A 24,343-nucleotide genomic window follows, 5' to 3' on the forward strand; every position below is an offset into this window, starting at 1 on the left:
AAAAAAAAAAGTAAACATCTTTCTTATAAAGCATGACCTTGGCCTCATTCTCTAAGTACGAGAAGTAGTATTTTTATTCACATTCACAATTCATTTTATTTATTTAAGTAATCACATTTACTGTTTAATATTTTATAAGTGCCATTACAGTCTCATTTTGGACCTAGCAGTAATTTTGAAATAATTTTCCAGGGTTTTTATTTTTTCTTTACCTTGTCTCATAAATTTTACAGTGAATGCTACTTGAAAGCACAACTGGATGGATGTGGAGAGATGGTTTATTTAAGTGAGATTAGGAATTGGGCTCCTAAGCACAGGTTAAGTGGAGTCAGGTGGCATGGGTTCAAATCCACTCCAAGACTTATTTAGCCACGTAACCTGGGGCATATCATCAAGTTTCTCTGTGCTTCTGTTTCCTAACTGGAAAACCAGTGCCACGAAAGACCGTATTTCACAGACCTAAAAGCCCTTATGTTTTATTATCACTATCATACACTATTCTATCATACACCATTATTACAACACAGTAGGAAAAAAGCCTATGGAATTTTAGAAATCTTAAATAACAAAACTGAGTGCTACCACTCACGTTTCCATGTGCCAACCCTCTCTTGTGGAAATGGTTCGGGATCTCTTTCCCCGTAGTTTCACTGAGGTGTGTGCAGTATGTTTGCATACAATATGTGTGCATATATATGTGAGGTGTGTGCAATATGTTTGCTTCTGCTGTAAATGTTCAATGCCTTTCTGACATTATGGCTCGGAGCTGCTGACTCCCTCCTCGATCCCAGCAGGGTCTTAAAGGTGCAGAGTAATGAGATGACCATATTAGGGAGATATGATTTTTTGCGATAGCCCATAATTAGGGAGACCACATGTCCTGGTTTGCTTGGGACGATACTGCTGTCTTGATAAAATTCACAGCACTCTTTTTTTTTGCATTCCAAGGGACTCTGAGTTTGGATGGTAAATTTTATGGTGTTCCTATCTACAACTTTCCCCTGAACGGTGAGTTATTCAAAAAGCCTACTTTGTTCTACGCTCTGTGCTAGCTGCCAGGAATCAGTGTGGAACAAGACAAACAGGTTCCTAATCTCAGAGAGCTTGAGTTTGATGGGAGACAGGCCAGGCCCTGGGGTTGTATCTCCACTCACTCAGGCCCAGGCGCTGCAGAGCTGGAATCAGCAGAGTACTGGAAATGCTTCCACGGGTCTTGCTGCAGATATTTAACCCTTCCAGGGAAGGAGGAGGAAATCTCAGACCAGGCTTTACTTTGTCTCAGTTCTCTGGGTCTCCCCTGAGGCTGTATGGCAAAAGCATCTCCTCCTTCGTTTTCTCTTCCCAATGTCCAGCTTCTTGTTTTTCTCAGTAACCGCGACAGGAATGACACCTGTGACATTGACTCCAGGGGCTTAACTTTTGGCTATGTCAGATGTTTGGAGCTTCTAAAGACGCAGTGTGTGCATAGGAAGCGCTATGGTACATGACAGGAGACTTGATTTCTAGTTCCTCCTCTGCTCTGATTCACTGTGTGAATTTGAATATGGAAGTTTCCCTAGCTGAGACGTAGAATGAAGTGCAGAATGGGGCTTGATGATCTCTCTGTATTTTTTCACCTCTAGAATTCTCTGACTTTAGCTTTGTGTGATTCTGTCTTTGTACTTGTTTGGAGGGAATTATGATGGAGGGTACTGGAAAGGTAAATGAAGACACCAGGGACAAGAAATCAGGAAGAGTCCAAATGGGTTTAGGAGGAAAAAAAATAACTAGAAAACTGGCTGAGAAGAGGGGAGGTACACTGACCAGAGACTTATCCATCTTATCTACCAGTATGTGTGTGCTGTACAGGGAGAAGGCAGGAAAACAGATGAAATCGCAGAGCATGTATCTGAGATTCTAACGGGCTCTTCTGGCAGGTGGATCAGGCAACAACAATGACAGAGAGAAAGTAAGTGAGCCCTGGGACTCACTTACTTGCAGGTGCCAGAAGGAAAAGTCTGGTGAAAGCCATAGCCCACAGGAGCCTACACCTAAAGTATGAGATTAAGTTTGAATCCAAAAAGAGACTTCATTCTTGCTAAAGAACAAGTGGTCCAATAGCTGTGACACTGCACTGAAGCCTTGCTCCCTTGACTCTCCCACAGGTGAAAGGGGAGGACAGGCATTCACTCTTACCTGTAAGAAAGGGTAGCAAGCTCATTTATATTTTTGTTTGAGCATGTGAGTGTCTATCCCTCAATCAAGCACCAGCTTTCTAACCAGAAACTGAAAAAAAAAAAGTGGAAAAATATGAAGTCCTTGTTCCATCATTGTACATACCTGGCTCAGCCTAGAGCTCTCAGGGGCCGAGGGACCTCCCACAGGGTCATCTAAGGAGTCCAGGGAGGAACACACCCGGAGGAAGGCCAGGCCAAAAGACTGCTGACGTGTGAAGGGTTGGGAGCAGGTCAGGCGAAGTCGATCCCATGACTCACCTGAGGCTGGCGCCAGGAAATCATCTCAAGGGAAAAAGAAAGAAAATGAAAGGGACAGGAAATGCATGTACAGCGGGGAGAGAGGACAAGAAGGTCAATACTGGGGACGAGAAGGTCAATACTGGGGAGAGGAAAGAAAAGACGGACCGTAAACTCCAACAACTCCAGTTTGTTGGTAAACTCCAACAAAAGGAAGAATGGAGGTCACGAGTAACTGGCCCGTTTGGCCTCGGTGCTCGGGGTCTGGCAGTGCCAAGCAGGCCAGGCAAGGTGTGCTCATGCCCAATGCCTCGCCTTCCCACATTCACCCTTCTCTGTCAGGGTTCCATACTGTGCCCAGTACAAGCACATCCTCATTCTGCACCTCTCCAGGAGAGGTCTCTCAATGTCTCATTTTGACAGGAGGTACCTGCAGAGTTGGGGTCTGAGCTGACCCCTTCCTGGTGCGTTGGCTGAGCTGGATCTACCCTTCCTGGACCATAAGATCTCAGCCTCCTCCACAGCACTCTGTGGTCTCCAGACTCACTCCCAGTATGATATACCAGTACCGCAAACCCTTCTCACCTTTAATTCCCAGTGCTGTCTGGTAGTACATCATCTCCCGCACCTTAGGTACCCCTCCCGTATCAGTCTTCCCTCACAACATTACAAACACCTCCGTTGTCAATGTGGACAAATCCTCACTAGACTCTAAATCCCCAGAGGCCAGGAATCAGGTCTCATGTTCTTCTGCAGTGCCTAGTGAACACAGATCTGCATTGACTGGAACTCAGGAAACACTGGGCACTGCCTCATTATATCCATCCGATAGCCTTCCATCACTTACATAAACATTATTCTCCACTACCACTTATTCAGTGGTCCATCCTTATCTGCAGGGCACATGTTCTGAGACCCTCAGTGGATGCCTGAAACCACAGATAGTACCAAACCCTGTACACACTGTTTTTTCACTATACCTACATACCTATGATAAAGTTGAATTTAGAAATTAGGCACAGGTTAACAACAACTAATAAAATAGAACAATTATAGCAATATACTTTAATAAGTTATGTGAATGTGGTCTCTTTCTCTCTCTCTCAAAATATCTCACTGTACACTTTCCCCTTTTCTTGTGATGCTGTGAGATGATAAAATGCCTACAAGGTGAGAGGAAGTGAGGTGACTGATGTAGCTAGGCACTGTGACAGTTAGGCTACTACTTGACCTTCTGACACTGCATCAGAAGGAGTATCATGTGCTTCTGGGCCGTGGTTGACTGCCGTGGTTGACTGAAACCGTGGAAAGTGAAACCGTGGATGAGGGGCAGGCAGGGGCGGACAACTGTACTCACACTCATGTACATTTATACAAATAAAAACACTACTCACAAAGAAGAGTTCTACCTCAGGCTCCACCGAATCATGTTATGTGTCAGTATAGATCAGCTCATAAATATTCCCAGTTATCACCTATTCTCACCACAGAGAACTCATACACAAACATACCATACAGCTGTTCACTCACTACTCCCCCCATGCCCCACAGATATAACTGAGCTCTTGCACAGGCCCCTCTCACAAGCCTACCTACCAGCCCAGCTCCATGGCCCTCTATAGTGAGTCATCTAGCTTCACATCACTGGATCTCTTTCTCATAAACTCTCTTGTTCAGTCTCTCTCCCATTTCTGCTTTTGCCTCCCTTACCATTTTTATTTGTCAAGATTTTATTAATTTATTTGAGAGACAGCAAGCGAGCACGAGCAGGGGGAGCAGAGGGAAGGGGAAAAGCAGACTCCTCGCCGAATGTGCAGCCCACTATGGGGCTCAATTCTAGGACCCTGGGATCATGACCTGAGCCAAAGGTAGACGCTTAACTAACTGAGCCACCCAAGATCTCTCCTTACCATCTTTAAACATGCGGACGCCTGAGCGGTTTTTCCCCTGCTTTAAGTCGGCTAGGGACATTAGCATGGTTGCAGGGAGCAGGGTGACAAAAGGTCTATCCAGGGACCAGGAAGAACGGCCCACATCAATTTGTAGGAAAGCAGAGCCACAGTTACCTGGGGACAAAAGGTTAAGAGAAGAATTTAAAGGTAATGGGAAGATGTTCCCTTGACTGTGTATAAGGAATTGGGTGGGAAAAAGACATTCTTCCCTTCTAGAGCTAGTTGGCCCAGAAAGGTCAAGGGGCACAGAGCCAGCAACTGAAGTGGATGACACCTCAGTCCATAGAAAGACGAGATGAAGGTTCACGGTGGTCCTCCCAGCCAGAAACCTTTCCTGACTCAGTAGACTTGCTGCTTCTCTGTCCTCTGGCTCTGGCAGGCAATGCTAATCTCTGTCTCTACTAACCTCTGCTAAGGAGCCTGACATCTCTCTATCCTGACAGAGCTGAGACCAATGGCCTTTGTCAGTTTTCTACTCCAGAGAACTCTAAGGTCAACCTTCTCAACACATAAATTCCTATGGAGCCTTCCCAGATTGGTGTGCAGAGCTCATCCCCCAGCATGCTCTTGACAATGATATTTAGAAGTGTAGACAGGTTGTATTTGTTGGCACTTATAATTATGTCAGCGTCCTAAGGCTTCACCCAGACTGCTCAGATCAAAGCAGGGCAGGTACGTTGCCTAAATCAGGGAATGCTATCCCCATTTCATTCTATGTGAACAGAACCCTCAGAATTTGCGAACACCATACACCTGTCCCAAGAGCAAGGGCCACATCTCACTTCACACCAGGAAGGGCTTATTCCATGAAAGGTGCTCAGCTAGACCGAACTGGGACACTCTGGTGGAGCATTTGGAGGGCAATGTTACTCCCGTGTCTCTCGCAGAGGTTTCCAGAGCTCTGAAAACTCACTCACCCACATCAATGTAGCCAATGGGCACTGCCCTCTCCAGCTGGAGTTCTACTTTCAGTTGCCCACTCTTGTCCTGAGGACTGCTGAGCCAAGGTCCCCTTGGACTGTCTGGGTTCAGCAAGTTCTCCACAGGATACTTGGGATCCTAAGTCAGAGAGAGAAGGAGAACATCAGGACCTTTACTGAGCCAAAGGCTAAAGAGGATGCCCAAGAGGAGGGATCCCTACATTCCCAAACCTTTCCAGGCATTTTAATATGACAGAAAGATACTAGATAGGAGTTATCATGTGCCAGGGGATTTCAACTATCCTTCTACCAAACTACCGCATTTCATCCTCTTAACACTTTAGTTTACTGTTTAGTTTACCTAACATTATTGCTTCTTAGTTTGTTAAATGATCAATAAACTGAAGCCTAGGTTCAGAAACTTACCCAAGGCTACAAGAGCTAAATAACCGACTAACCTCAGAACACCTAGGTCTTTGAATCCAGGGCCCTTAACCACCACACTAGACAATTTTCATTTATAAGGTGCTTTCACAGACATCATTTATGTTCAAAGTAACCCTATGAGAAAAATAAGGCAAGGATTTTTATTCTAAGTTTACAACTGATGGTTAGAAATCAAGTGATTTGTTCAAAGGCAACAACAGCAGTACCAAGAGAGCCATTCTCGGTTTGAATCCAAAGTTAGGTATTTTTTTTTTGTGGAAGGGCCCTGAGCAAACTATTTTCTCTCTCTCCATTTAAATTTCTTCATCTATAAGTAAAGGGGAGGGAGACTATATTCATGGTTTTCATTTTGTTTTAGCAATAAAATCCGTCCTCTTAACTGAAATCTTAAACTAAAGTGTGTGTGTGTGTGTGTGTGTGTGTGTGTGTGTGTGTGTGTATTTTCAACAAATAAAAATAGAGCTCTGGTTAAAAAACAAGCTGGGGGCCTAGAGATATATATGAACCCCTGCCTTCAATTTCCAGAAGTGGGTGCCTGTAGAATGCAGTTTGAAAACCTCAGTATTAGGTGGTAAGTAATCACCTCTGGCATTTTAGAAGGCTCAGGGTATGAAGAAAACCATTTAGGCTGACTATGTAGGTAAGAAGGATATGGGTAATTTTTTTTTTAAAGATTTTATTTATTTACTTGACAGAGATCACAAGTAGGCAGAGAGGCAGGTGGGGCAGGGGGGGAGGAAGCAGGCTCCTCGCTGAGCAGAGAGCCCCATGTGGGGCTCCATCTCAAGACCCCGGGAGCCGAAGGCAAAGGCTTTAACCCACTGAGCCACCCAGGCACCCCTCCCAAAGACTCTCTTAAGGGTTTTCTGAAATGAGTGGGGATGTTTTCGACTGTCATAATGACCAGAAAGCATCATTGTCATCAGGATCTGGAGCCCATGGATGCTAAATAGCCCACCAGGCAAATGACATTGCTACAGATGCTGACTTACCCACCCAAAGTGCCGAGGTACCTTCTGAGAAAGACTAGGGTAAACAGAAGGGGAGGAATGGGAAGAAAGGATAAATGGATAGAAATGGCAGGAGATGAAAGGGTGGCAAGTCCCTGAGAATCAGCCCTTTGGATCAATCCTGAGCCCGGGCGCCGGCACCTAGATCTAACTGGGATAACTGGGATTTCCTGAAAGTGAACTTTTAGGGAGGAGGCTGAGTTTTTTTTTTTTTTTTTTTAAGATTTTATTTATATATCTATTTGTGAGAGAGAGAGAAGGTAGAGAGAGCATGCATGCACAAGCAGGGGGAGCAGCAGGCAGAGGCAGAAGCAAGCTCCCCATTGAGCAAGCAGCCTGATGCGGGACTTGATTCCAGGACCCTGGGATCATGACCTGAGCTGATGGCAGACACTTAATTGACTGAGCGAGCCAGGCATCCCGGAGATCACCTTTGATGGTGGAGGTAATAACCTCAGAAATGACCTTGAATGTCCTGGTCTGCTCCCAATGACAGATTAACTAAACTGCCCTTCTAGGGACCCCGATATAGACTTTGGGCTTACGGTTTTGACAGTTCCCTTCAAACTAAGGGTGGACTCCTGAGGTTGCTTTCTTCTTTACTTTTTTTTTTTTTGGTTTATAATTTCAATTAGCAATAATCACACCTCGGATAAACCTCATTGGCTACGATACTGCCACTGTGCAAAGCTTTTTGGTTTATAATTTAAAAAAAAAATTTTTTTTAATAATTTCTTTTCAGTGTTCCAGAATTCATTGTTTATACACCACAGCCAGTGCTCCATGCAATACATGCCCTCCATGATACCCACCACCAGGCTCACCCATCACCCCAACCCCTCCCCTCCAAAACCCTGTTTGTTTCTCAGAGTCCACAGTCTCTCATGCTTTGTCTCCCCCTCCAATTTCCCCCAACTTACTTCTCCTCTCCATCTCCCCATTTCCTCCTCTTCTTTACCTTTAATTCCTGGGAACACTTCTGTTATGCATCCTGCATTACTCTGGGAATAGCTTGAGGGCAAGGGCTGTGTGTCCTCCTTTGACTTTGGATCCCCAAAGATAGGATATGTCCCTTCTGTTAAACTGGGGGTTTCCTGAAAGTGCAGCCAAGTCTCCTATTTTTGTCACTCCACTCAGTCATCAAGAAAAACATCATGCCTAATTAACGTACCTGAGAGGAAAATGATACCACATGGCTAATCTTTACAGGAGCCATGGTGTGCTTAGCAGCTGTCCCAAGTCGGAGACGAAATTACTTTCTCCCAAGATTTCTTCTGTCACCACTTTTGGCACTGCCTATGTTTTGGTCCCATCAGCTTCCAGAAAAGAACAAATCCTCATGCTACTACTGAAGAAGAAAACAAAAGAAAAACAAAATTGGCCATGTCTGGATCTCTGGTAATTTTTGCAGCAGTCAGTCAGACTGTTTCTAGTTCCCATGATGGACTTATGGGGGCAGTGGGTGGGGAACAGATCTGGACCAGGGGGTGAGATTCCAACAAACGTGAAATGACTGGCATGCAAGCACCGGGAAACAGAGCGGCAAGTACAAAATATGTTAGCAAGGTAATATTTGGTCTATATGTAGGTGAGCTCCCCAGGGCATGAATTATGCCTTAAATCATTTACCTTTATACCCCTAGAACCTAGCACATAGCAAAAATACAACAAATGTTCAATTATATATCAGGTCTATCAGTTTTTGTCTTCCCTTTAAAATCAATCTTCTTAAATTTGTTTTTCGTTGTTACTCCCTTATTAGGAATATTTAATAGCTTGCCAATGTATTCAAATCTCTTTTTACATGGTATGTACTTAATAAATATGAATGCAGCTTAGCTCCTCAAAGCATCTATAATGGAGAGCTCTACATTTTCTACTTCATCTGCTCCTATTCCTTTCATCAGAGGATGTGTTTTACCTCTCATTGTTTTATTTAATAATGAAAGTTCATTATGGATATTTGTACTTTGTTGTTTGCCAAAATTTTATGGAACATTTTAAATATATGCAAAAACACATGTTAATATAGTGGACTCTTACCCATCCATCACTTAGCTTCAACAATTCCTTGGCTAGAGGTATTTTAGAGTTGTCTGAATGCCTTTAGGTGGGATCTCTCTCCAAATATTTATACCCTGCCCTTTTTATCCATGTTTGTTACCCATCTGGCTCCTGAGAATGTGTCCATGACCCCTGATAAATTCTTGGCCATAATGTTTGGTCTTCTTATTTCCTTCCCCGGTCCCTCACCCCAATTCTCCCCCTCACCCCCATTTCGAGGACATCCTTCATGCCATTGCCTTTGTTTGGAATGCTCTTTCCCTTTTGTACTTGTCAAATCGAATGCATCTTTGATGCTCAAATATCACCTCCACCTCAACCATCTCAAGCAATAGTTCCATCCTCTTGATTCTGTGTTGTAATTATCTGGGTATATATCTTATGTCCCTTGATCAACTGTAAACTCTTGGAGGACAGACTTCATGTCTAATTCATTTCTGTATCCTCAGTGTAAGAGGGAGAAACAGATTAGCAAATGTCTGCTGAATGAATGACCATAAAAACTGAGCTCCAATGAGCCAGCAGTCATGGAGTGCTCACAGTGGGGCAGACTGCTTTGACAGTGGTAACAATTAGTGAAGGTCATCCAAAGGTCAAGCACTCCTCACAGGTCACATTCAGTATGGTGCCATAGCTTTAAAGAGAGAAAAAGGTAAGATGAGTCCCGAGTCACCTCTCTAGGCCTTCAGATTAATTAAGAGTTGATTATTCCCACTAAAGGAACTCACTGAACTTCAACAATTTTTCCTATTCTCTGCATACAGGGATACATTGGATATATAAAAATAAATGATATGGTCTCTGTTTTGGAGGAATTCCCAGTATACATTTGTGATTTGATGTGAAAACTCTACCATCTCTCATCATTAACATACAGAGGACCGACTTAGCCAGGCCCAAAATACACCCTAGGCTTGGGGACCCTGAAGCTGTCAATCTTGGATATTTTATTTAGTTAATATTTTGGGGGTGTCTAGTAGGTACCAGGCACTGTACTGGTACTGGATACACAGCGATGAGTAAGATATATACAATCTTTTTCATGAAGATCATGGTTTATCAAATTGCTTGCAGCTCTCCAAGATTAAGTGCTCTCTAACCTCCTTGCACTTGTATATACTGTTGTTCTTTGTTTTTTTTTTGCAATGGCATGCATGTTTACCCTGTTTTTCTCCCCACTAAGTAGTGAGTACTTTGAGGATGTGGATTTTTGTCATGTTCATCATCTCTCACACCTCAGGGAGGTGCTGAAACACAGTAGGCATAAAGAGCCACTGAAAAGAATACTTTAGGGGCACCTGGGTGGCTCAGTGGGTTAAGCCTCTGCCTTCGGCTCAAGTCATGATCTCAGGGTCCTGGGATCCGAGCCCTGCATCGGGCTCTCTGCTCGGCAGGGAGCCTGCTTCCTCCTCTCTCTGCCTGCCTCTCTGCCTACTTGTGATCTGTCTCTGCCAAAGAAATAAATAAAATCTTTAAAAAAAAATTGTAGAAAAGAATACTTTATTAAGTCAACATAATTCCATTCAGAATTTCAGCAGAAGTTGCTGGCAAACATGATAAACTCATTAACCAATAAAGGGCCACAAATTCCTACAACAATTCTAAAAAGACAGATCAAGCAGATTACAGAAACAGACTTATATAAATGGGAATTTGCATCCTGTTGACTATAACATAGAACAGAATCATGAGTCTGTCAAAAAAAGATGAAGTAACAAGTGGTGTTCAAAAACTTGGTCCACTTGTGAAGAAAAATAAAAGTAGATCCCTACCTCATAACATATTTAAAAAATTATACTCAAGTGATCAAAGATGGAAACATGAAAAATACCTTAAGGTAACAAAAACAGGGTTAAAATAGAAATGACTGACTGGAAGAAGATATCTGCAACACATAAAAACTTGAATAGTATTCAGAATATATATTTTTAAATATTACAAATCAGTAAGAAAAGGGAAAACAATCCAATAAAAAACTGGAAAGAAGACAGAAATACAATTCACATAAGATTTGAATGACCAAGAATCCATATTTTAAAAAAGTCCTCATACTTTCTGGTAATAAGGAAATTGCAAGTACTTCTCTTCTAAGACCAGAAAAAATTAAAAAGTCTAAAAATGTAAAGGATTGGCAATAACATGGGGAAACTGGCCCTCTCATAAACACTTCCAGCCCATCTTAATTCCAACTAGCTACATTCCAAGAATAGCCACATATGTGTGGCCTGTAGTTAACTTATTTGAACAGTGCAGTTCTAGAGGGATTCACATGTGTACAGACACATACAATATTTCTAATAGGAAAAACCATAAAGTTTTAATGTCCATTAATTGAAGAATGGATAAATAGAATGGTAAAATACTATATACATTATATAATAGAATACTACCTAACAGCTAAAAGAAAGGAATTAGATGTAAATATACAAAAACATGGACAGTTCTCAAAAAAAATAGTGAAAGATTAAGTTACAGAATGATACAGAAAATAGCACTAATTTTCATCAAAAACCAAAATGAAATAATACAATTACATTGTGAATACACAGAATTTTTCTCAATGGACTGGGAGAATACCCAGCTGTGATAATAGTGTCTGAGAAAGATGAAAGAGTAATGGGTCTGAGAGTAGAAGACTCAAGTAAGTTCAACCTTTATCCGTATTATTTTATCTTTTTTAAAAATGAGGATGCAAAGAGATCATGATGTTAGTAGTCAACTTGGGGTGATTGGGTTATAAGGCATTTATTATATTCTCTGTATTGTTTCACATAATAAAAGTAATTCCCCTTTTAAGTAAATAAGATGCCTGTAGATGGTGTAAATATTACCCTGTAACTTCCTGTTGGTCCTAAAATAAAGTTGACAGGCACTGCATTGTGAGTCCACTGGTCATCCTAGCACTATTCTCCCGATAGATCCAGCTGGGCCGCCCACGGGGCAAATGTGCAGGGGCCATAGGTTTGTATGGTGTTGGGTCCGGATGTACCGATAAGAAGGGGGTGGAAATGAGTTAGGAAGCTTTAAGATGGGGTGCAGCACAGAGAGAATAAGGTGTACGGGCGGGGGTAAAGATAGGGGCTGCGCACGCACGATGTGTGGTGGGAAAGAGTACAGAGATTTGTGAAGCGACCCCAAGGCGTGAGAGCGCAAACAGCAGATTGGGAGCGGTGGAGATGCCGCAAGGCTCTTCTCTCAGGTTCAGGAGGCTAAGCCGCACAGCCGCTTCCCCCGCACCTCGGAACGCGCTGTTCTGTACTTGCCTTGACGGCCACACATTCTCGGCAACTCCCCTCCCCATCAACAACCCCCGCAAAGCCCCTCACCCGGGACAATGGACCTCGAAGAGCCACCGCTGCCTCAGATCTTGGACCACAAACCCATTCTCCCGCCAATCCGGCCCTCTGACCTCCGCCTTCTGACCTGGAGCACGACTCTTACGCCACCTCAAGTCCCGGAATGTGTTCTGTCGCCTCAGGAAGCCGCTGTTTCTGAAAGAGAACTCCCATCGAAGCAAGAAGACATTCGTGCGTAGCTATGTATATTTTATGTCTATTTGTAAATGAATATCTTACGCAAATTTTCACTCACTACAAATCTGTCCAGAGCGCGGAAGTTAAACTTCCGGGTCAGATTCAATACGTTCTGGGATATGTAGTCCTTTGCCTCCACGCTTCACGCCTTGGAGCTCAGAGTGAGGGAGCGTCGCGAAAGTTGACGGTTTAGAGACTCTTCTCTTTCGCTGTCCAAAGGGGAGAATTGGTGAAATATTTGCACTATAAATAATACAGGCCCAATTTCTCATTTCTCAAGAACCCTCCTCCACCGAAACTTGGAAGTGCCTGGAAACCGCCCCTCCCTGACCTTTAAAGAGTAGCAGGTAGATGGTCTCTTAGTCCCTCTCAGAGCTCCGCCTGTCTTGATGCCCCGCCCCCCTGCTGGAGCTTGAGCCGCCTATTGGCTAGGATCACTTGAGCGGCGGAAGCAGCTGGCTCGCACGGGGACGGGGGAGGGGGAGAGTTGTGAAGATGGCGGCAGTGGTGGAGGTGGAGGTTGGAGGAGGTGCTGCCGGGGAACGGGAGCTAGATGAGGTAAGAAGAGTTCAGAGTCAAGGAGGGAAGAGGCTTACCCTGAAACTGAAGGAAGGGGAGGAGAGGTATCGGGAGTAGGGTCCTAGGGGAGGCGGGACCCTGAGAGGGAAGGAGCCAAATGGGGGGCGGGTGCGCGGAGAGGGAAATCAGAGATACCCTGGACTTGGAGAGTCGGAGGCGGACACGGGGGAAGAAGACTTGCAGTAACCTCGAGGGTGGAGATGGAAGATAGGGAAAGAAGCCAGAGAGGATGGGGGCATTAAGATTTGAGGTATTACTTGGGGGTCCTAGGGTAGGACTGAAGGGCTGAGAGGTAGCTTGAGTCGGAGGGGCGTGGACTTCTGTAAGGGAAGGCCGGGCTTTAGCTGTGGGAGAGTCGCGTCTAGGTTTGGCGTGGGGGTTGGGGACGCGGACCGGGGAAGAGTGCTAATCTGCTAGTATTATAGCATTATTTTTTATATAAGAACTATTTTATTTTTCCATACATTCTAGGACTTTGTACCTAGTGTATTTAATAAAGTTTTGGGCACTGAATGGATGAACGAATGATCACATACCGGAATTCATCCATTCACTCATTTAACATATCTTTGTGCTGAGTTCTGGGCTAAGTGCTAGGGACGTAGGGGCCTTCCCATTGACGAGGCCACAGCCTAGTGATGGGAGACACACAGGGAAGACTAGTCACTGCATCAGAGGTTTAATGATGGCGCTGCAAAGAGGGGACCAATTTAGTTTGGGCTAGGGAAGGGTTCCTAGAGGAACCGAGTCTTATGGGGTAAGTGAATTCTCTATTTCTGGCTCCTTCTAAACGTATGAGTTCTTTGAGGATGAGCTCCTTAAGGATGTATGTCCCCTTTACCTGTTTAAGAGGCATTTAACAACGGATGTATTTAATTACCAGTGGTCCTTGAGACACTAGGAGGAAAGACACATTGAGTTTGGAAGGAATGAAGGGACAGCTCTGAGAAGTGAAGAGAAGGTGAGAAAGTAGAGGGAGATGATTTTGAGGCCAAAGGTATATTCAGAACAAGGGGTGCTTATGGCCTTGCACAGGACACAATATAGACAGCACAGAGGGATGGGAGGAAGGAGATTGATTGTCAGGAATGGAACCCAGGGGATCTCTGAGGGATCAGAATCTTAGAGGCTTTGGGGTGGGTGATTGGGGAAGTCTGGGGGAGAGGCTCAGAAAGGGAGTAGAAGTGGACTTGAGAAGTCAAGACTGTTGCTTTGTGGTGGGATAACTTGGTGGATTTGGTTTACCTGATTGGGATCATTAAGGTGGCAGGAGACTGAGTACCCGACAGGTGGTTAGAACCGGGGGAGATTTTTAAGAACCATTTTAGACCCATAGCTCCCAGCCACTAGAGGTGTTTAGATGCCACTTGGTTGGTGACATGGGGTGGTTGTGGAAATGACCTCTGAGGCCCCTTACAGCTTTAAGTTTCTTTGATTACAGTTGGCTGTGATTCAGTGAGATACATTTCAAAGTGCCCTGGAAAAAGGAAATACAGTATTGAAGTTATTACATATAGTTTGTTAGTTATGAGTTCTCCTTTGAGAGAGGCTAATTTCAGTTACATATATCAGGGTTCATTGAGGTAAAGAGCTAAAGAATTAGCAGAGGAGAAAAGAAAATGTAAGAAAAGAACTTCCAAGTTTTGATGTAAGACATTTTTGATTTTTGCTTCTTACCTTTTCTTTCATTATGTTTCAAGAACTTAAGAGCTTCTAGTTGTATAATATGCTTATTATGAGTGTATTATATAGACTTAGAGTGTCATGCCTGGAGGTCAGCTTTATGTGTAACCACTAGCATCCATCCCCGAAACTTCTGTTATTTTTTACTGAGAAAGAATATAATCTGTGGTCTGGAAATTCTATATGGACTGTTTCTGTCTTTTGTGTGTTTGAGGAGATAACTCTGAGAAGTAGGAACAGCCAGTTAACCCTTCAAGCGCCCTCACCCTAAACAAAGAAAAAAACGGGTCTGGTCTGGCAGACCTTAGTTTATGTAATACTAGAGTCTACCCAGCTGTTTCTTAGCAGCCTTAGCTAGTAAAGAAAAAGGTGAAAGCCATTCTTATAATTTGTAATGATGGAGGTCTACTGTGTGTTATACACTGGCAATTCAAAGGTAAGACAGAATCTTTAACAACTTAGTGTAAGGAAGAGATATGTAAATAGCTTTGTAGTGCTAGATAATTGTTATAATGGAAATGTGTGAAAAATTCAGTGGGGCAAGCACTTGAGTCTGCTAGGGAGAGTCAGTGAAATCTTTGTGATAGAGATGGATTTTGAGCTGAAAAAATAAAGGTTGGGTTTACAAAGAAGTAGTGACTTGCATGTGGCGTCAGAGTTGTCTCCCTGTAGCCCTTTCTGTTTTGTAGAGAGACTCCTGTGGGGCCCAGATAACCGTAATGGATAGCCTAACTAAGCTGCAGTTGGTGCTCTTTGCCGCTTCTTTGGAAAGATTGCACATGCTGTGGTTTTGTTCTTCAGGATATTGTACCTGTGTTTTCCAATATCACATATCTTTAGTATGATAAGTGATCTGGAATAGCAGTCATCAGTTCATTTCTTTCCTCTTTTATCTTTTCATTATATGTTTCTCTAGTAATTGAGGTAATTTAGGCTGTGCTAAGTGCTTCTCTTGTGTTGCAGAAGTGTATGGAAAAGAGGGTTTAGGAAATGATCTACTGGTGGAAAAGGTTACTGTTTATTGAGTCCTTACCATAAACCAGCCTGTGTTTAAAGTCCTTTACTTGCATTATCTCATTCATTACTAAGAGCAGCCCTGTGAGTTAGGTGGTATTAATTTCATTTTATACAGGAGGAGAGTAAGGCTAAAGAGATTGGAGTAACTTTTGTAGGATTCCACAGATGTGAGCTGGGATGTGTAGATTCAAACTCAGGTCTGCCTGTGCTATCCTGAGCTTATCCCGTACTGTAAGGAGAACCTTGGTTCCATTTCTCTGTTTTTTTATGCTCTGGGGACCGGTAATTTAAAACTGTATGGTCTTAGGATCTCATGTAAAAATTGATACAGTATATTTCGTAAGTGACTGTGATTCCAAAGAGTATTTTGAGTCTCACAGTTGTGACAGTAATTTTATTAGTATTCCCTATTTATGATCAAGAAAGTTGAGGTTCAGAGTATTATGAGAATGCTAAGGATCTTGCAACTACTATGTGGTATCACTAAGATTTAAACCCAATTTTTTTCCCAGATTCCAAAGTATTTGTTTCCCCTTAGTTTAAAGACCTAAACTATAGGGCGCCTGGGTGGTTCAGTTGGTTGGGCGACTGCCTTCAGCTCAGGTCATGATCCCGGAGTCCCGGGATCGAGTCCCACATCAGACTCCCTGCTCGGTGGGGAGTCTGCTTCTCCCTCTGACCCTCCCCCTTCTTGTGCTTTCTCTCTCATTCTCTCTAATAAATAAATAAATAAAATCTTAAAAAAAAAAAAAGACCTAAACTGCAAACTCATCTAAACAAGTAAACTGCCCCTTTCTTTATGTCCAGAATTTTCATCTCCAAAACATGAAGTAGCCTTTCATTCCTGAGAGGTGTAAAGTAAGGGTTAACCAAAGGAATATTAGTTTTTCTACACAGGTTCTTTAATTTACTAATAATTTGACTCTGCTGGACTCATCCCACCCGACCCTCACCCCCATGGGAGAAGTGATTAGCTTAGTGGTATTTAGGGAGATGAGAATGGGTCTAGCCAGCTCAGGCTATATATTAAATAGGCTGTGATAACTGGTTAGACTCAGTTGTTGCTCTCAACTTGCCAAACCACATGGTGCTGGGGATATTAGTGGGATGAATCATGGTTATGAGATAGGTGGCTCAGAAGCAGACCCACTCCTGGAGCCATGAATTCCTCCTGGCAGGTGTAAATGGCCAACTTCAGAGAGGAACTGGAGGCATCATTTTGGCACCGAGAGCTGGCTTGGGATGTAAGGTAGAAAAAACATGTCAACATCCAGTCAGGGCCAGCCGGTCTGCCTGGCCAGTGCCTAGGAATTCTGGATTCGTCTACTCCCAGTGCTTGTTCATCTGCCAGAATGATGTGATACACAGATCAGTGAGTAGTTTCCGGCTCAAGTTCAAAGCAAGTATCCCAGTCTATAACTAACTTGAAGTATTGCTGCCTCAGATGTATAATTTACCTCATCTGAGCCCTATTTTGTTCTTGTTAGAAGAGGAGATTGAACTAGATTGGTGGTTTTTAAACCTTTATTTACCACAATACCTTTTATTCAAGCAAAATCTCACTTTGAAACCTTGGGGTCTGTAAGGGGACTCAGAACCCCTCAAGGTGTCTCAAGACACACTTTGATAATCAGGGAGTTCTCTTTTACTGCCCACTGATTGGATGACCCTACTCTTTGTTCCTTCAGTCCCACCCCCACCCCCCATATTTCCTCTAGCCCATGCCTATCAAAGATTATTTTGTCTGTCTTCCCCACCAGATTCTTAGCTACAAGAGAGAGCAGAGTCCAAACCTGTCTTGCTCATTGTTGTAGTTCCTTCCCTCAGCATGCTGTGTGGCATACAACAGGCTCCTACTAAGTGTTGGGTAATTATTATTTTTGAGTAATAGTAATAATAGCTACCAGTTAGTTAAAGTTTGTGATGTGCCAGCTCCTCTGCTTAGTAGTACGTGTTTTTTTTTTGTTTGTTTTTGACTGAATGTTTACAACATCCCTATGAAAATTGAACTATTGGACTAAGTCATGGTTAAAACTCTTTCTGGTTCTAACATACTGTGCACCATTTTCTGGTTATTGCCAGGTCTTTTTTGGTGCTGTCCTACCTGCCTAGAATGCCTATCCTTTCCCTCTGTTGTGTTTCTAAATCTGCCTGTACTTAAGGTTCTAGCCCAAGGCTGTCCTGACTTCCAGAACTAATCTGATCTACACTGATTTCTTCTTTCCCTGCCTTTGATGGTTTTCTCTGTGTTCATTTATAAACTCATCAACCTTTTTTGAAGCACCTTCTGTGTGCCAGGCACAGTGCTATGCTTAAGGATACCAAGATGGAGAAGGTGTGATAATTGCCTTCATGGAGTTCATGGATTAGCATGAGAAGAGAAAGACTGATAAATAAGTACAAAAACATGTCACAGGTGCTGTGCTAGGCAGTAGATGCAGTGGGTACATCAAGGAGGAAGTGGCAGTTCATGTCTTATCTCCTCTTCCCAGCTTGACTGGTAAACCCCTAACAGGGAGGCTGTAGAAATCCCTTGCTTCCTCAAAATAGTAATCACTGCTTTGTTTTGTTTTTGTTTTTGTTTTTCCTCCTGTGGGTCTCTCCCTATAGACATTTGATAAATGTTCCTTGTTTCCAGGGGTTTTCCTCTCTAGAGATATTTGGCCAAAGCCAAAGTTTTACTGAGGTATTGAGGTATGTGTGACTGACGTTTAATCTGGGATATCTGACCATTTTTCTTTGGGTTATTTTAAGGCATGTAAAATGAGAACTAGCATAGTGTGGTGGGGGGAAAGATAGTAATAAACAATACACCTGGGTTCTAGACTAGGAATAGCCTATGTGTTTTATCTCAGAGACAGCCAAATGATAGTAGATGCTTGGAAGGCTGTGTTGAGGAGGATTCTGAGACCAGGGCTCAGCAGGTAAGTGCTGAAGTTGAAATAAGATAAGAATACTTAGTCTGTGCCAGGTCCTGTGCCGAGTGTTTTACATGCATTATCTAACTTAATACCAAAACCTTATAGTAGGTACTGTTATGGTTATCTCCATTCTACAGATGCAGAAACTGAGGTATAGAGAATTTAAGTAACTTGCCCAATGTTATACAGCTGGATAAGTGACAGAGCTGGGGTTCAAATCCAAAACAACTCCAGCTCCTGAGCTCTTAACCACTCTGGGCAGTGTGAGTACTGTGTACTTCTATATTGTCCTTCACTGGATATTTCTGTGTAAGTATGTGACTTCATTTACAGAGGTAATTTGACTGGGGTCATGCATTTGTCTATCTCCCATGAGATTCGGTTCTCCTTGAAAGCCCTATCCATCCTCATATAATTGGTGCCTGGCAAAGAATATGATTCAATAAATGCATGAAGATTGAATTCATGAAAGATTTCAACCTCTCTGTGCCTCACTTCTCCATCTGTGAAATGACGCGTTTGTACTTAGAGGATGTTTTAGAGATCTCTTGCAGCTTTGCAAGTCCTGGATCCTAGTATTTTACTCTGCCTGTGTTCCCTACAGTTCTTATCAGGTATATACTAATGACTGACTGAATGAATGAATGTATAATTATTGTTAATAATTTGTGGTAATAGGAGCACCTGGGTGGTTCAGTGGGTTAAAGCCTCTGCCTTTGGCTCAGGTCATGATCTCAGGGTCCTGGGATGGAGCCCCACATCGGGCTCTCTGCTCAGCAGGGAGCCTGCTTCCCCCTTCCCTCTCCGCCTGCCTCTCTGCCCACTTGTGATCTCTGTCAAATAAATAAAAAAATCTTAAAAAAATAATTTGTGGTCATAATATTAAGTTGAGAGAAGGAAAAAATGGTGATAGGGATGTTGTGGACAAAAAAGGCCTGACTTCAGAATGCAGTCAGAATCTCATACTTTGGCAGATACCCTGTCTGCAGACAGTGTTTCCCATTACAACTCCTGTCTCCAGCTTACTCTTGCTTTTTGCTAGTCACTTTTTGATTAAGCTTATATCTTAATAACTCATCTACTTCCAGAAGGAATTTAAGGTGTCATCTGGTCAATGAAGGGGGATAGGAGAGAGAAGAGGAAAGGATGAAGAGCAATGTTCTAACTCCTTGAATGCAGGGACTGTCTTTCTTTGTACATTCCTCAGTGGTTTACCGAGTGCTTGGCACATCGCAGACAACAGTATATTTATTGCGTAAATGATGGGGTTGCCTGGGTGGCTTCAGTCAGTTAAGCGTCTGACTCTTGATCTCAGGGTAATGAGTTCAGGCCCCGTGTTGGGCTCCACACTGGGCTTGGAGCCTACTTTAAAAAAAAAAAAAAGGTATCATAAATAAGAATGCTCATAGGTGTGAGTTCTGCTCAGGATGAGGGAAGTATTGACTCAATAGCAAAGGTTAACTGACATGCTTAACTGTTTTTGAAGTAACACAGTATCACCTGATAGCATTTGCTTTTGAACTGCTTATGAAGCATTTTTGTTTGTAATTAATAGTGTATTGCTCCTTACCAGTCAGTCATTGGCAGAGAATCTAAGGACTTGCTCTCTGCCCCATAGTAGTACCCTATATAGATTTCTGTCCACTTTTACTATTTTATATTGTTCATCTCCCTGATTAGGCAGTGAATTCCTGGAGGGGACAACCATATCATTTTTTTTTTTTTTTTAAAGATTTTATTTGTCAGAGAGAGAGAGAGGGAGAGAGAGCAAGCACAGGCAGACAGAATGGCAGGCAGAGGCAGAGGGAGAAGCAGGCTCCCTGATGAGCAAGGAGCCCGATGTGGGACTCGATCCGAGGACCCTGGGATCATGACCTGAGCCGAAGGCAGCTGCTTAACCAACTGAGCCACCCAGGCGTCCCCAACCATATCATTTTTCATCCGTGTTCCGAGCACCTAGTCTCTCACAGTGGCTAGCATAGAGTAGATATTCAGATGTTTATTGAACTTGAATCTTAAATCTAGTCCTTCACTCAAGTCAAACATCCCCAGCAAGTGATCACTCCCAGTCTATATTTAAACCCCTCTAATGATAGGGAGCTTTTTCCCTGTGGTCAGTCTATTCCCTCTTTGAATACCTCCGTTGCAGTTTTCTCCAAATTGGGCTAGAATTCTTATTTCTGTAGCTTCAGCTTTTTAGTACTCATTCCTTTTCCTAGATCCTGCTTCTTTGCCTTGTTGGCCCATGGAAGCACATGCAAGCACAGGCACTGCCAGAGGATGCCTCTGGGATATGTAGGCTCAAACCTACATGGGGCTGTTTGTCTTGAAAGGTACTCCATGAAAGCCAACCCAAAATAATCCATCTGCCGTCCTGCCTTACCTCCACTTTATTTCTTTGTGTTTTCCCTTCTTGAAGTCCCTTGTTCTTTTTTGGCTCCTCAGAGGGAAATCTGTAGGTAAACATAAACTCATTAGTTCTCTCTACAGTGCAGCTTTCTCAAGGGAATGCTGAGTTATGGCCATGAGGCTTTTGGCCCTGGGCAACTAGGGAGAAAACAGTGGGGAAAGAGGAAGTGGGGTGGGGGGACAACACGGGACACAAGACAGAGAGCATAAGCATAAGCCTGCCAAGGTTTGTGTTCCCTCTCTTCTCCTTCCCCAGTAGGGTGTTCTCAATAACTTAATGTATCTGTTACTTAAAAGGACTCCAGGGACATTTTACTCCCCAGTGTCCATAGGATTGAGCCTAGTCTCTTCTTGAGTCTGTCAGTTGGCACCCTGCAGAAACAGTGTTTTTTCTTTTGGTCTAATGATAACAATAGCTAACCTTTTTAGTGCATGCTGTGTACCAGGCACTATAGTAAGCATTTTACATGACATTAGTTCTTTTCTGTCTTAATGCTGTTATTATGCTCATTTTCTAGATGAAAAAAAACAGAGACACAGCTAAGTAATTTTAATTTATTCAAGATTGCCTAAGTTGGGGGCGCCTGGGTGGCTCAGTGGGTTAAGCCTCGGCCTTCAGCTCAGGTCATGATCCCAAGGCCCTGGGATTGAGCCCCGCATCAGGCTCTCTGCTCCGCAGGGAGCCTGCTTCCTCCTCTTCCTCTGCCTGCCTCTCTGCCTACTTGTGATCTCTGTCTGTCAAATAAATAAAATATTAAAAAAAAAAAAAAAAAGATTGCCTAGGTTGTAAGTGGAGGTAGGATTTGAACTTGGCTGTAGGACTCCATGATCTCTATTGCTGGTGTACTCAATAACGGGGAGTCACTATTTTCAAAGTTCACCACATCTTTATTGAGCATTTAAATTATGCTAGATACTCTCTTTGGTCTTGGAAATTCATAAATGGATAATGAGACTATCTCTGCTCCAGAAGAGTTCATGGTCTAGTTGGGGAGGAACCCATCAAGTGAGAATGACAATATAGTATAATGAGTAGTTACATACAAGGTACCACGGGTACATGGATGGAGCATGTAAGTGTATTTGGGAGAGTTAGAGAAGACTTAAGAGAGGATATGACATTGGGCTGATTCTTAAAGGAGGGGTAAAAGTTTACCATATGAATAGGAGGCCAATTTACACCAAGGTAAGTAAAATCACATATGTGGAAGAATGGAGGCATGGACTCTCTGATCCTGAAATATATTATTCTTCACTACTAAAACATTTGTTGATAACTGCTTGCTTCGGGCAAGGCGCTGTGTTAAGCACTTGGGTTGAGAGAAAAGATGCTAGATCATGTTTCTGGCTTTTAAGGAGCTTACGGTTCTGTTAGAAATTAGGACATGTAGTCCATTTGGAAAGATATTGACTATAATTATAAAATCTGAGGTCCTAATTACCTTATTAGACAAAACAAAGTACTATTGGGGAAGTAAATCCCTTCTCATTGATTTGGTTAGGGAAGACTTCATGGAGAGGGAGCCCTCTGAGCTGGACCTTAATGGATGGTTTAAATATCACTAGAGAGAGAACATCAGGAATAAAGGCCCCTAAGTAAATGTGAAAAAGAAGGGTGTATTTGGAGATCATCAAGTAGGTGAGGGCTAAGTACTAGATCTAGAAACACATGTTGGGGGCAACATAAGGTTGATTTTGAATGCCCACTGAGGAGTTAAGATGGGTTTATTCATTCCTTCTGTCATCAATTATTGAGTGCTTATATATGCCAAATACTGTGCAGGGGACACAAAGATGAAGACCTGGTTCCTGCTCTCAGGGCTGATAGTCATGTAGGGGAAGACAGACATGGAAACAAATAATTGTGGTATAGTGTAAGTGGTGTTACACACCATGGTGACCTAAAGAAGGGAGTGATTAACTCTGCTTAGGAGAATCATTAAAGACTTTACAGAGAAGATGCTTGAGTTTGTTCTTAAGAATAAAATTTGAGGGGCGCCTGGGTGGCTCAGTGGGTTAAAGCCTCTGCCTTTGGCTCAGGTCGTGGTCCCAGGGTCCTGGGATCGAGCCCCGCATCGGGTTCTCTGCTTGGCCAGGAGCCTGCTTCCTCCTCTCTCTCTGCCTGCCTCTGCCTACTTGTGATCTCTGTCTGTCAAATAAATAAATAACATTTAAAAAAAAAAAGAATAAAATTTGAGTTCAATAGATGGAGTCTGTGAGGTAGGAAAGAGCAGTCCAGCAAATTGCAAACATATGCAAAGATTTGCAGGCATTAAACAATATGGAATATTCTGGGAACTGAAAGAATTTCTGTATAACTGAAGTATAGGCTAAATGTAGGGGAATAACGGTGCGTGTTAAGGTTGGAGAAGCGTTTATAACAACATGCTGAGAAGCTTGGGCTTGTAGCTTGTTCAGATCTATGTCTCAGAATGATCAAGTCTGATGGAAATGTAGAGGTTATTTTTGGAGAGATCAGATTGGGGAAAGAAGAAATTAGTTGGGGGTACTTAAGTAGCTAAGAGATAATGAGGATCTGAGCAAAAGTAAAGGTAGTGAAGGTAGAGAAAAGTGAGCAGCTATAAAAACACTAAATAGCAGTGCTTCCACTTATTTTTTTGTGCTTTCCATTCACCTCCCTAATTCATTCACTCACACATTCATCAAGCATTTATTAAATACGTCATCTGCATTGTTCATTCAGTCTTTCCTTCTTGAAATACTTGTACCTTCAATATGACAGGCATTTTTCTAGGTCCTGGTAACTCTGCAATGAACAAGACAACCAAGGTCCTTGCTCTTGTGAAGTTTACTTTCTAATGGGGGCATGCAGATAACAAAAAATGTAACTCCAAACGGTGACAAGTCCTCTGAGAAAAGTAGGGTGATGTGATAGAGAACAACTAGGAGAGGTTATGAAAAGCCTATGAGGTGACATTTGAACCAACACCTGAATAAGGAAGACCTAGCAGTTTGAAGATTTGGAAGCAGACGTGTCAAGTGGAGGGAGAAGTACAAGTCATGGAATGAGGCATGTTTTGGGACCAAAGTGAAAGCCAGTGTGTCTGAATCATTGTCCGAATCAAAGGGAAAAAAGTACCAGTGAGGTCAGGGAGTATGGCAGAGTCAGATCTGTAAGGCCTCATAGATGCTGCTAAACACGTTGAATTTTACTGAGAATACAATGAAAAGATTTTGAATAGTTTTTTTTTTTTTTAAAAATTTTTTTTTTTATTTTTCAGAGAGAGAGAACAAAAAGAGAGAGAGAGGGAGGCAGAGAGAGAGAGAGAGAGAGAGAGAGAGAGAGAGGGAAGCAGGCTCCCTGCTGAGCAGAGAGCCCGATGCGGGACTCGAT

The 24,343-nt window shown here is 42.9% G+C and overlaps 2 protein-coding genes across 3 annotated transcripts in view; one reads left to right on the top strand and one right to left on the bottom strand.

Moving 5' to 3' along the window:
- The window catches only part of LOC111159648 (short transient receptor potential channel 2-like), a 40,121-nt gene extending 27,664 nt beyond the window's left edge, over positions 1-12,457 (bottom strand). The window contains exons 1-5 of the mRNA XM_022522203.1: positions 12,270-12,457; positions 7,954-8,130; positions 5,323-5,464; positions 4,364-4,519; positions 2,320-2,498 (exon numbers count right to left, since the gene is read on the bottom strand). Coding sequence (XP_022377911.1) covers positions 2,320-2,498; positions 4,364-4,519; positions 5,323-5,464; positions 7,954-7,998 — 522 coding nt within the window. The 5' untranslated portion in view covers positions 7,999-8,130; positions 12,270-12,457. The remainder of the gene's footprint in view (positions 1-2,319; positions 2,499-4,363; positions 4,520-5,322; positions 5,465-7,953; positions 8,131-12,269) is intronic.
- A 403-nt stretch (positions 12,458-12,860) lies between these two features.
- Positions 12,861-24,343, top strand: part of LOC111159649 (ring finger protein 121) — a 74,767-nt gene continuing 63,284 nt past the window's right edge. For both annotated transcript variants that reach the window (XM_022522204.1, XM_022522205.1), the window contains exon 1: positions 12,861-12,937. In XM_022522204.1, coding sequence (XP_022377912.1) covers positions 12,875-12,937 — 63 coding nt within the window. In that variant the 5' untranslated portion in view covers positions 12,861-12,874. The remainder of the gene's footprint in view (positions 12,938-24,343) is intronic.

Source organism: Enhydra lutris, unplaced genomic scaffold (genome assembly GCF_002288905.1).
Source record: "Enhydra lutris kenyoni isolate GAN:26980312 unplaced genomic scaffold, ASM228890v2 scaffoldscaffold68, whole genome shotgun sequence".
Classification (NCBI taxonomy): Eukaryota; Metazoa; Chordata; class Mammalia; order Carnivora; family Mustelidae; genus Enhydra; species Enhydra lutris.